The sequence below is a fragment of the Oreochromis aureus genome, linkage group 22 (assembly GCF_013358895.1).
Source record: "Oreochromis aureus strain Israel breed Guangdong linkage group 22, ZZ_aureus, whole genome shotgun sequence".
Classification (NCBI taxonomy): domain Eukaryota; kingdom Metazoa; phylum Chordata; class Actinopteri; order Cichliformes; family Cichlidae; genus Oreochromis; species Oreochromis aureus.
In genome coordinates, this window is record NC_052962.1 from 24,635,434 (window position 1) to 24,649,420 (window position 13,987).

At 40.2% G+C, this 13,987-nt stretch overlaps 1 protein-coding gene across 3 annotated transcripts in view; it reads right to left on the reverse strand.

Moving 5' to 3' along the window:
* LOC116319444 (oxysterol-binding protein-related protein 10) overlaps positions 1 to 13,987 on the reverse strand; it is a 93,104-nt gene that overhangs the window by 17,841 nt on the left and 61,276 nt on the right. For all 3 annotated transcript variants that reach the window (XM_031738780.2, XM_031738779.2, XM_031738781.2), the window contains exon 7: positions 10,716 to 10,846. In XM_031738780.2, coding sequence (XP_031594640.1) covers positions 10,716 to 10,846 — 131 coding nt within the window. The remainder of the gene's footprint in view (positions 1 to 10,715; positions 10,847 to 13,987) is intronic.

Below are 13,987 nucleotides of genomic sequence, written 5' to 3' on the forward strand. Positions count from 1 at the left end.
ATATAAAATCCACCCTGGACCTAACTGTAGCAGTGCAACAAACACTTTTAAGCATAATTTCACACAATTTTCTGAAATCACAAACCGCTTCACACAAAAACACAATGTGTTGAATGTGAATGTTCCAGGTAAAAATACAGGACGGTGGCACCTCTCTGCTCACAGCCAGAGGTGTGTGTCTGAGATGACCGTATAAGGATATCCGCTCGCTTTGACATCATTGAGATCGAGCAGCAGAAAAAAAAAACGTCTGAAGCCGGAGCTTGTTTCTAGATACTCATGTTTACCATCCTTAATATGAGCATCACCATCACGTTTGTGTGATGATGTCACATTGTGTGAATAAAGCATGTGTCTTACCTCCAGGGAGACACTTCAAGTTCAATACTAAATCCAGCTCAGGATCACATTAACTTCCTGTTGTGCTGAGTTGTTCCCGTGATATCCGAGTCCAGCCTGTTAGCCTCTGACCTCTCTTAGATCAGTGTGGCATTTCCACCAGTAAGACTCTAGCTGGCTGGGTACATGTCCTCTCTAAACTAACAGGCAGCCACATGAAAATCACTTTATAATCACTTTGTCAATCGCTTGACATTTACTCAACCAATGAACTTCTCACCTGTGTGCTTTACACTTTAGCTAAGTAGTGTAATCACTGCCTGAGGAGCTCTGGAAGTGAATAAATGGAAGGATCTACCACTTACCAAAGTAACCACTGCATGTGTGTGTGTTTTGAGCTCCTGTTAAATGTCAGGCATGTTGTGAATGTCAACTACCAGCGAATTACTAAAAAGCTTTTAAGTTGCAGTTGCTTCTGCCAATTTACACAAGCAGTGCTTATACTGCTCACCAACAAAGCATATTACCATGCATCAATGGGGTAATTAGCAGCTTTAAATCCACTTAAAGCTGTTTAGATGTCTTTAATGTTTTAAAGACTAAATGAGTTTTCTGCTCGCAAGATCACAACAGAGTTTTAAATCTCCCAGAAGCTCCGGAAAAGGAATAAAGTCCACGAAAAGAGTTCAAGCTGAGACGCCGCAGATGCTCACGGTACAATGAGGGTGGGGGGAAAAAGAGGTGGGCGTTGACCCAGATGCAACATCAGAACTGCAATAAATAATTCACAGCCTACTTGAATGGGTATGAATGAAAAAGCTGTTCAGCTTTGTCAAGAAAGAAAACCTCACAAAACCTTTTTTCCTCCCAAAAAATAAAATAATAATATTTTTTTTTTTAAATCAGGCAGTGCAGTGGAGATGCGGATGTTGTACCCTTTGTATATAAATTTATGATAAGCAGTTTCATCAGAGGAGAATCTAACACGGGCTGTGAGGACGTAAAAGGCACACACACACACACATTTTTAATCAAAGTAAAAACACAGGGGTCCTGTGTCTGCCCCACCTGTCCAAGGTGTTCCCCTGCCTCTCGCCCTATGACAGCTGGGATAGGTTCCAGCCTCCTTTAACTAAAAAATATGTTAATTTCTCGGTATATTTTTTTGTTATTTATTTACTATTTTTTAATTAATCTGTGATGTAGATTTTGCACATTATTATCCCCATTTAAACTAAAATAAAGTGTAAGCTTGAGGGGATCCCCACACTGTGACTGATAAATCACAACCGTTACGTCCAGTTTAAAACCAGAACCTCATCGATGCAGTAGTTCATCTGTGATCCAAGTAAAACAGTTATGGGTTTCACTGTCCCTGCTTGGCTGGATTGCACAAACTTTGAAGATTTAAAGTCCCTTAAGAAAGCAAAGAGGCTTGCAAAAGTCTGACCAATACTCAGATTCACTCTTTCAGCTGGATGAGATAAAAACAAACCAACAGCTGATGTCGTGGTGGACGCATTCATCTTTTATATGCAGCCAATAATCAACACATTAAACTGGAACTGAAAAAGACGTCTCTAACTTCAAAACCTTTTGAGGTTGCAGAGTGAGCTTTATGAGATCTCAGAAATTGCTTTCGTTCATCTCACAGATCTGTTGCATCTCTTTAAACTATCCGTTGCTGATGATGATAAAAAGGCTCTGAGCGTCTGACAAATATGTTCACTCAGTTAAATGCTTCTTTATCGACTTCAAAAGGAGTCATAAACGTGCCTGCATCGCCACACAGCTGAAGTTCATTTTGCATCCTGCATAATTATTCAGTGAAGCATCGAGTAATCCACTTTAGCATTCAAGTTTCTAAATCATGGGTGATGCAGAGCTACGGTTATATGACAGGAAGGCTTAAAAAAACAAACATCTGCACCAGAATCTTTGTTTAGCAGCAAAACTAAGAGTGACAAAGACAAAGAGTGACATTTTTTGAGTCATTAAAGGTTTTTTAAAGGTGCTTGTCAGGGTTTTATAAAAACAAACTTATGCTGAAATGATTTAGGAACAATTTTAATTACCAATTTCTGTTTTTGAGCAAAAATCACATTTATTTTTTTTAAGGATCTTGAACAAAACAAGCATTTCTGACCTGCTATTGGTCAAATCGATTATCAATTACCTGAAAAAAATCAAACACTTATTACAAGCTTCCTTTCTGTGTGCAGGAGCAGAGAAACTTTTTATGAATAACCATTTAAAAAGTGAGCGCCTTGAGGTCTATTTTAGGAGATAAAGGAGAAGGTGGTTTCTAACAGAGGGATGTCACCCTCAGTGTAAAGTTGGAACTTTATTAGAAAAACAGATTACAGAGCAGAGAGTGACTCATGGCTTGTTGAACAGACTGAATGCGAGCTGAGAACACAGTTATCATTATTTGTTTTTGTCACACGCAGACTGACAGGACCTTTTGTCTGTTAATAAGACTGAGGAAGCATCAGTGCTGCACAGTGTTAACATGTTACTGATGTCGAGGGCAAAGTTTAGAAATCAAACAAATCCAGTTTGTTCTCCTTTTAAAAGAGAAGCAAAAAATACACATCTTTACATTTCCTATATACTGAAATAGCTGCACAGTGACTCATGGGAGGACTTTGCTGCCCTCTGCTGGAGTACAGAAGGAACAATAACTCCGCAGTGCACCGAGGATTTTGTCCAGAGTGCACTTAAGAGAAATAAAATATGGACTATTTTCTGATGCAACAGTATTTGTGCTTTCTCTCCACATGAATGTGTTTCTTTCCAAATCCTGGATCTGAAGATAGAGGCTGTCGCTGATATTATAACTGATACTGACACATTTTCCCACATTTTTATACATAATTTTTACTATTTTATTCTTGTTTTCTGCCTTTTTCTTTATAATTCAGAGTTGTCTATCATTGAATTCCTGCTCTGCAGCAGCAGCTCATAACCACAGCAATACTGTCGGCAGCTCTAATATGTGGTAAGGGATTGCACTGGAGCTCTTGTAGATGCATAAACCAACGGGCTTTCTGCAAGCACCAGCAATTTCCTCTCCATTTTCCCACAGTCACGCATCGGTCTTGAGTTTTTTCCTACTGACTGCATAGGAATTAATATCAAACGCCACAGCAGTGCTACATAATTCATACAGAAAGCCTTTATTATTCTGAGGTAATGTATTTTCTTCCTTCTCTCAAGACTGCTCATGAGATTACGGGGTATATGTTAAACGGGCAAGTGGCCAAGATGATCAGAAACTGACCTTGAGCTTTACGCTATCTCAAATGTTCGTTTTGAGGGTTTTGTCCAAACCAATTATTTATAATAATCTTTTAAAGCTGGTTTTATTTACATTTTTCTGCATTGCATTTCACAACCACAAGATGGCAAACTCAGCGCCTCAACAAATCCACCATTACTACGCCAAGCACAAAACATCAGACAAATTATCATCCCAGAGCAATCTTTATCCTTGATTATCTAAACATCACCTTAATGATAAGGCTGTCGAGTCGTGAAGAATCTCTCACTCGCTCTGCCTCACCTCCTGTTCTCCTTAATACTGAGAAAAGGCTTTAAATCAACTCGACGAGACATGGACGCCGGTTAGAAAATTCTTCTTAAAGGAGGAATAAACATCAGTGTCGGGCTGGACTAATGTGCCTGCACTGTACGTCCACCGCCTCTCTGCCCTGCGCCTTCAAACGGCAGCCAGAGCATCTTTAAAGGCTCTAATGAAATCTGGATCAAGCTGCAGGGCAGTGCTGAGAAACAGGCTGCAGGAGAGCGTGAAATATTACAGAGGAGAGACACAGAGTGGTAAAAGTCAAAAGCATGTTTCCAAATTTAGAGCTCTGCTTTTCCTTAAAAAAATGACATCGAACCTTTGTGATAAATACTGACGTCACACATGACAGGGTACTTTTACAGCATGGTTAGCCAAACACGACACTACAGGTACACACCCATGTTCTGTATATTCTATGCATTTAAGTTAGCAGTTTTAGTGCTGAGCAGTATATCACATGTAAGCGCTATTAGTCAAAAGTGGGCATATCTTCTGTCCTTAAAATCCCTGAGAAAACTTGACAAGTGAAGGACAAAAGAAGAAGTGACCTAAAAAAACATAACTACAGCAGGTGAACGGTGTCTGAAAGTCACATTATTTAAAAAAAAGAGAAAGAATCCAACAAAGACCTGACACGGGACCTGAGAGATCCATCTGGCATTCAGTTAATCTACTGTTCACTGAACCCTCAGCAGAAATGGTCTCAGCGGAAGGATGGCTGTCAAGAAGCCATTCTTAAGGAAAGGAAACAAGGAAAAAAGCCTGTTGTGTGCTAAAATACACAAGAACTGGTCTGAAAACCAGTGGCAACAGGTCTTATTGAGTATTAATAAATCCACATTTGAAATTTCTGGTTCAAAGTGTGTCAGTATGTATAGAAGAGAGGTAACACAGCCATCTATAAAACATGGTGGAGGCTCTATAAATGTTTGGGGTCTGCCTTTCAGCCAGTATTCAAGATCTTGTCACTATTGATGGAATTATTAAAGCGACTTTGAAAACAACTTCACTTTTCAGCATGAGAATGATCCAAACCACGCTGCCAATGCACCAAAGTATACCTAGATAGAAAACCAACGCTATCAGTCACGGATTGGCCTGATTATCCCAGACTTCAACATTATTGAAGCAATGTGGGATCATTTTGACAGAGAACAGAACAAAAGGCAGCCGACATCCAAAGAAGATGTTTGAATGTCCTTCAAGAAGTCTGGAGAACTTTAAATTATCAGACAGATGTTAGAATTGTACAAACTCTGTTTGTTGTCTCACATACTGTATTTCCATATATGTTTGCGCATGTTTCAATAAATCACTACACCTAGAAAATATAAAGAAATCACTGGTAGCTCAAGACTTTTGCACATTTGTATACATCTGGAATGAGTGCCGATAATTCATCGTATCATTAACGAGGCTACAAGCAGGACAACGTGTGCCTTATCCAGCTCCATGAAAATAGTCACTGTCGTTTTTATGATATCCCTAATAGCTTGCCATTATCCATCAGTGAAGCACGGTACGCCTTACTTAAGTTGGCAGAAACATACCGGCAGAGGCAGGGAAGTCAACGGAGATGGCCGACTGAATCATAACTGCCATAATGCTGTCTTAAAAGGGGCCAAATCACTATAACGACCTGCCCTCGCTTCTCTGCTTATAATTGTTCGACGTGAAGTGTTTTGAACAGCTGGACTGTAAATGGGTTGACACTGCAACACTGTAATACCCATTTCACACTCGTATGTCAATAGAAAATGATCATTAACATGACAGATTATAATTCTGTGGCTGCAGATCAGACACAGGCACAGTTAGTCCCTCGTGGTGTATAAGCAGGAAGCTGATTCAACGTTTACACAAAGGCTAAAATTTTCCCCAAAGCCTTCCATTATTTGTTTTGTGGTTTCGCTGAAATGAATGTCAAGCCATTACAAGATCTGACAAGTATTTAACAAGCAACACACATTTCTGACAGGTAATGATAAAAGTCTAGCATTTGATAAAAAGGATATTTGTGAGCATGAGCAGAATTGAAAGCTGCTGAGACGACACCTTATCCATTAATCTTCATCTTCTTACGTGTAGCTGAGGGTTACATTATTCCACTAAGTTTGAATAAAAAGACGACAGCGCCAAAGATTAATGTGACTCGTGACAACGGTGTTAAAGAAAAGTGATTTATGTTTACAAGAAGCTCATGTAAACACGTCGGTCAGTTTATTAGGTACACCTGGCATGGTTGGCCAGGTTGGCATGTAGACAGTGTAAAAATAGTGAAAGTTGCTTATTTTTCTTGACAGTAAGTGCAAAATGTGTCCATACGTATGCTCTTATCTTACTACCTGGACATCAAATTGTCCGCGTCTCACCTTGCTGCACAAGGAGATTACTTCTAATTGGATCACTTCCAAACTCGTCCAGCCTCCCTAGACAACTTAATTCATGCTGATTGGATCTCGTTTCTCCAGAACATTTTCATCTCGTTTTTATCGGTCGACAAACATGTCAATTTCATCATAGCTTCTGTCCCAGTGCATTAGTTCTTATTTGGTTATCGTCTTGTTTCTGTCCGAAAAAAAAAGTTGTTGATGAAAACTATCACGAAAATTAATAGTCAACAATATTAACACTAGTTACAACCGAGGTAAGCATCTCTCAGTGCACATCCCTAAAACAGATGAGCTACAGCAACAGAAGACGACACCAGGTGTTACTCTCAGCTAGTAACAAGAAACCGAGACTACAATTTGCACAGACCTCACCAAAATTAAAAAATAGAAGCCTGGAAAAAGTTGTCTAGTCTGATGAGTCTCAATTTTTGCTGCACCATTCAGAATTCGTTGTAAACAACATGAAAGCATGGATCCATCCTGCCTTAAATAAACAGTTTAGGCTGCCGGTGGGGGTATTAGTACTAATTGAGCATTGTTTAAACACCACAGCTTGCCTAAGTGTTGTTGCTGACCATGCCTATCCCTTTATGACCACTGTGGATGGGAAACTGCTGGTGGCCTTGTATCACTCCACCACAGAAGGCATCCTGGTTTGCTGTGTAACAGTGTGGTATGCCGGATGCTCTGCAGTGAATAAATAAGCTGTCCAGAGGGTAATAAACAGCACAAAAGATCATCGAATGTGTTTTGGTTGTGTGTTGATTTTGCAATGTTTGAGATGGAACCAACTCATGAGCCTTAAAACTCACTAAGGACACTTCCCACTCAGGACACCTGCAGTTCGACTTGATGCCCTCTGGTAGATGCTATACATCCATCAAAACAAGGACAAACAGATTAAACTGTTTTTATGCAAGTGCAACTGGTGCCCAAAATCAAGAATGATTACTGTAATGCAGCACGGCACTTGTTCTCGTCTTCTTCATATTTGTAATTATTCATTATCCTCAGCTGAAAGGGCTAATTTAACTGTGTGAATGACGGTGTTGTTTTATTGCGTGAAAGACTTGTTATTTTATTTTGAGGAATCTACAGAAGCAGTACCTCAGTGTTGTTGTATTTTATAATGCAATGGAAATAAAAGGCATCCGGATTCTGATCTTCTTACAGTTGCTCCCAGCAGCATAACACACCATGTCACGAAGCTCAAATCATCTCAAACGTCTTTCTTGAACATGTCACCAGATATAAGACCAATAAAGCACCTCTGCGGTGTGCTAGAACAGGAGATTTGCATTACTGATGTAAGCCCACCAATCTGCAGCAACTGTATGATGCTATCATATCAATATTGATCAGCACCTTGTCAAATCTGTGCCACGAATAATTAAGGCATCTCTGAAGGAAAAGGGGAGTCTGAACTGGTGCTTGCAAAGTGCACATAATAAAATAACTTGTGGTTGTAAATAATCTTTATGCTGTTTACTAAAGGCTGGTTTAAGAAGCATTTTTAGCAGATTTCTAATTCCATAATTGTAAACCTACAACTACACAGTGAAAGCAAAATCTGTGTTAGCATTATGAAGGGTCCTTGAAAACTTTGCTCCCAATGTAGGGGGTCCTGGGCGTTCCTGCGCAAGAGAAACATTCTGACCTTCCACAAATGGCATTACGAGGAATTTAATATGAAATCAATGACGAGAAAATGGGGAAAACAGCTTTTGTTTTTGTCTATGGTCATTCTCGTAACTACCAGTGGAACTTGTTGCTTTAACTTTAGCGATAATAAAAAAATCTGCATAAACAAAATATTCACAGCAAATATAAGCAAATTAAAATTATTTCTTTTGAGTGGAATTTGTTGTTAAAAGTCAGTGTTTTAACTAAATTACAGAAAGTGAGGTGCTAATATCTCACTCCAGCATCCCCTCTTTCTCTCCACCAGACTCACACTGCATTTACATCACAGTCACCTGCCCCCCTCCCATCTCCTGTTACTGAAACAGGTTGGTCCAGACACACATTCCTCCAGGGATCGACTCAGTACACTGTGTGACCCACTTATTTGATAGCACTTCTTTTAAAATTGTCAGATGAGTGGAGTGCTCCCCCTTCCAGCCAGGAAGAGCAAACACGATAGTGTGGCAGAAATTCTCAAGTGAGGCCACTGGCCCCCGAGTTTCATCTTAAGTATATTTTGTATTTGTATCTATCATCACCACAACAAGAAATTTCAGCTTACAGAGCCCTAAAAGGCTAATTTTTCATAACAATGAACATGAAAAAAATGCATTTTTTGGCAACTTCAAGAAGGCCTGACATCAACCACTTGAGACTTTGTTGCATATTTAATGCCAGAGAGTGTTTTTGTCTATATAATCTTCGTCTTTATTTATGCAAGTTCAATAGAGAAAAGCTTGTAAAAAGAAACATGGAGAAAAAAAAGGAAATCAATCAAATATCACCTTAAAATTAACTTAAGTGTTTGCAGAATTAAAACTGGCTTCATAATTTGATAGGTCAGCAAGGCTAAGATAAAGAAAAAAAGCTCAGCTAGTTGCACAGCATCATCACCATTAATATTAAAGGTCAAGCAACAGGTAGGCCAAACTCTGCTTTATCCTTCTTTTTAACTCTATTGGCAACCGCAATTTACAAAATAAACATGATGTTGTTTTGAATAAGACACGAAACTAGCAATGGAGACCATAAACTCATCAGGAAAGAGTTTACTCACATCATAGATAACGCTACGGTCACTTTAGCGGTCGCCAATTACTTCAACAACAGTCGGTGACCATGGCAGGACCAAAATACCTGCAACCTTGTGCAATGAATTTTTTATCTCATTGCCTTTGAAATGGTCGTTTCAAACACATGGACCAGGTTTGCAGAGACGGTCTTCAAAGCAACTTTGGTGCATCAACACAGCAATAAAATGGCATCAAAACTGAGTCTGCAACCAGTTTCCTACCAGTTTGAGATTAAAAGGCTTCAAGTCGGAAATTACATAAAATCTGTTGGTGATAAACTCCTAATCGGTAGTGCTCTAAATACACAGAAATGCACATTAACTACTTACATCAGGAGTCTGAGCAGAACCTGACAGATATGAAAGAGACCAGAACTGACCACTAGAGACTGGTTTGCAACCATCTGGGAACCACCAGTTGTGGGAGAACAATTAGTATTCCCTGAGTGGTTGCAAGTGGCTGCTGGAGGTTGGCAGCAGTTGCTGGGAAAAAGCTCGAGTCACACAGGCCTACACACAAGTAAGTGCCCGAAGTGGAAACCACCTGTGTGTTCCCCAACTGGTTGGCAAAAACCTCCTTGTGACCACTTTAGGATATTGGTACAGTCCTAGTTTGAATGTAATTGATGGAGTGTTTACATCAAAAAAATACATGCAACTGTGGGAATATGCTAGCATTCAAAGCAATTATTAGGAGGTTTGTGGTGCATCACCTTTTTTGCATCCTATTTCATCCACCAAGAGCCAGAAACCTCCACGAATCACTGCCAGCCACTCTTGGAAAACATTTTTCCCAACCAGTCAGTGGTTGTATCAGATCCATTATGTTGGACATTTCTTGAGTAATCTGCGCACAATGTCACGTGAGAAATCTATATCCATCTTTTAAATCTGTTCAAACCATATCAAGGCGCCTGCTCCACTGACACTGCACATTATTTTAGCATAAAGTTAACCACATGACTCCAAGTGTTACAGATATATTTTTTGTGCCCTCCAAGCTAGTAGTTTGCACATCCCTGCACTCTGCTGCTTTCTTTTTCATTTCTTTCAATACAAAAAAACCTGTTCACACTTTTAATAAAATTAACATAAAATTTCACACAAGCTTCTTAACTCGCAGTACCTGCCTTTGCTTTCTTTTTCTAGTGTCTCTGTCATCCAGGTCAAACTCCTCATAACTTGGCAATAAAACTGAATGTGATTCAGGAACATGAAGCAGAGCATGGCAGTGGAATATGATACCCTGCAGATTTTTTTTTTTTTTTTTTACTGTTTAATTACAGGAAGTGACCTTTGCTGTATGCTATGCTCACTGTGCTTCCTGCTTGTAGCTACACGGACACAATCCAATAAATGCAAAATGCAGCAAAGGAAAAAAAATACACTAAAATTCACTTTGCCTGATAAGTCTGAACCTTAGGGCCAAAGGAGCAAATGTAAATTGATTTTCTTTGTACACAACCAACCAAATCCTATCAACAAGCAGCTGTACAGTGATCTGTAAGAAACACGCTGCAGTTAGAAATCATACAGCCTGTTTGTGCAGCCCTTTAGCATCCAAGCCAAGCTAGCAGAGGTCAGAGAGACAGGCCAAATACTGACGCGATAATTGACAGTGTGACGTGATGTTTCTCACCTCAGCACCATGGGGCAGAATCCTTTTCCTGAGGGCCGGGGAGGGCTCGGTTGACTGTAAAGGAGTCAGACCCCCGTTCTTCAGTTGCTCCCCCGAGGGCGACTTTGGTACAGTCCACACAGGAGCACCATCTGAAAAACGACAAGTTATTGTTGTTGAAAGACTCAAAGAGGGATGAGGGTGAAAACCAAGATTAGCCTCTCCTTTTTATAAATATGTGACATTCAATATAAAGGTGTGTGCGTGACTGATGGAAGTGACAAACCAGGAAGGTGTGTGCGTGTGTGTCCTTGCATGAATCCACGCGAATTTAATATTTGTTCAGTGTTATATCCTGCCTTGTATTGATTCATATGATCAAACATACAGAAGCGACTAGAATGGAGATTAAATTTGATTCCCATCCCAAAAAAGATCAAATGCTCAATAAAGAAGAAGAAAATAAATCAATCAACCAATTTCTTTCCATTTACTGCAGTGACTGTGCATTTAATAATAAATCATACCCAAAAAAGCTCAACCTTTACTGTCTTCACCTTCTGGGCTTTTGCTGTCAGAGATGATCATCCACCTCAAGGATCTTTTTTTGAAGGCGCGATTGTTAAATGTCAGTGTTAAGAGGGTCATCGTTTAAGAACTGACCCATTTTTAGGGATTTTTAACTCGTTCAAAATGTTAAGAAATTTTAATTAAAAAGCCGCACCTGCACACATTGTACACAAATAACCACAACATGGATGCTTAAGCGAGAGTAAATGAGCGCTGATTTGATTTAAAATCAATATTTTCATGCTACATCAGCACCTGCTTCATTGTAATTTAATCAAATTCTGCTTTCCAAAGCAAAACAATGTAGTGGTTCCGAAACTGGAGTTCATGAAAAGACTTGCAGGTAAAGCGAAAGCAGAAGCCAAATCTGCACCAAATGTCACAACAAACAAAACGAAGGCTGCCAAATATAACAAGGCTCATTTCAGTCTCTCAAAATATTCGTTTCTGAGCTAATGTGAACAAGTTAGGATCTCACAAGGCAACGTGTTCCTTATTTATTTCCAGCATTAATGACACCTCAGGTATTTTTATCTAAGAAGCAGGGGGGAAAGGCAGAAAAACTGAAGTGAAACAGCTGATTAAACAGGACATTTTCTCACCTATACTTCATTTACTCTGGCCAGAATCCTTCAATTAATTTGTGGACTTGTAGATTTTTGTATTGGTTTGGGTTTTTTCATGCAGATAAAACTCAAAGTGAACTCTGAGAACGTTCAGTCCACTTATTTACCAGACGTGTCAGCAGGCAACAAAAGGTGCCGCGCTCCAACTGGGTGGATTTACATTTATTTACTGCAGTTTGTTTATCTGCACGTCTATGGTACTCACACCTAGAAGCTGGGTTAGATCGAGGTCGAATCAAGTTCTCAACGTAAATGGAAAAATAAAGCAGAGTTTTATTTAAACAGCTGGTGCAGATGCAGGTGAAAAGTCTTCAAAATCACGACAGGAGTCAAAGGTTAGATCACAACGGGGCTCCTCACTGGATGTGTGCCGGAACATCCAAACTACATCCTCAGACTTTAAATACAGTCGCTACTTTTGAAGGGCTTCCAACGCAGTCCTCGATCAAGCCAGTATTTGATGAAGGCCTATTAAGTGTCTCCTGCTTAAGTGTCTTTATCAGTAAAATAAAAATGATCAATTTTTAAGCTGTGAGATTCCATTCTTAAAAGCTGCTAATACACAGCAGAGAAATGGATCCCATTTCAAAGTACTGTTAATGGAGCAACACCAGAGATCCTTCTCATATCCACTCTCTGCACTAAAATTAGGTTAAATATCTAATGCACCAAGAGGCTGCTCTTTGATATCCATTAGTGAGAAGCTAACTGTTCTGATACAGGTTGGCATTCTGCTGGGCCCAGAGGGTCTGTCTCTGCAAAAAGTGCTGAAATAGCCCTCAGGCCAGGTTCTGCTTTGGTCAACTGAACAGTTTGACTGGCAGGAACCTGAAAGTGCGAGGAAACCACGTCCAGTGATACTGGGCTCCTGTAAACCGGAGACATAAGGGCAGCCAGCTCTGCCCGAAGGCAAGAGATTTGTTATTGAGCTGTAAATAAAGTGAAATTGAGTGTTTTTGTGTGTGCACTTTTTGAAAAGGTTATTGAAGATGGCGATGGCCTTCATCAGAATTCAATTTAAACTTAATTAATTATTCATTTAAAACTTCTTAAGTTTTGTTTTGTTTTTTTCATTAATGGGCTTTTACAATTAAATACTTTCCCCGAGATGTCACAATGAAGCACCAGAAGCAGAGCTACTGGGTGAGCTGGGGCATGTCGCAGGCCATTGGAGAGAGGCATGCAGGTGTGTTATCAGAGATCAAACAGTGGCGACACAAACATTCATGCAGAAGATGTTTCCAATGGCTTTATCTTCCATTTCTGGGCCGTGACATCAATTCAGACTTCCCAATGATGTTGTCACATCAGAATTTCCCCCTACGAGTTCTTCCTTTCATCTCTTTTAAATAAGACTTTCAGCTCTCACTTATATTTAGATGAATTGGTGTTTTTCTTTACTAAATTCTTTGTTAAGCTTGAAGGGAACTGGTTTGCAAAGGTTTGGAAATTTCCTTTATGGATTTTCAGTTCCTTAAAGGAAAATGCTGCTTGTGTGCAGGGGAAAGAGGAGCAGGGTGGGTGGGGCTTCAAGCTCTTTATGACGCTGACTGAGCGGCGGGAAGGAGGGGTTCCAGAAAGAGCTAGAGCAAGCAGCAAAGATCCTCTGTGATATCAGCTGATAATAATGCTGTCTGGTGTGTGACTGGCAGGTTTATGTTGGGTTTGTGACTCAAAAACAAGTTGATTTGGTTTGGTTTAAAACTACGGGAGCCTGGAGGGACCAACGTGCCAGCCAAACTCAGTCCAACCTCATGCTTGGCTCTCTGCAAGAGTTATCTTGCCCATGCAGTGGCAATGCTTTCTTCTGTAGGCATAACAACACCATTCAACCAGCCAGCCACTCCCTTTATCAGCTGCTTTTTAACAAGATACTCAGGTAGCCACCCATGCTGGAGAGCCAGGCTATGCTAACGACCGAGGATCCTAACAAAAACAAAAACGAACTCCTCACTGAGGTGTGGCGGGTACATGCCGGAAGCAGGGAGCAGCTGGACCCCCGCGGGACTTATCAGCCAGGAAGCGGAAGGAAAGAGGTCTGTACTTGCGGCCCGGTGGTCCCACTCCACACCACCCCCTGTCTGACGAACAGGTACA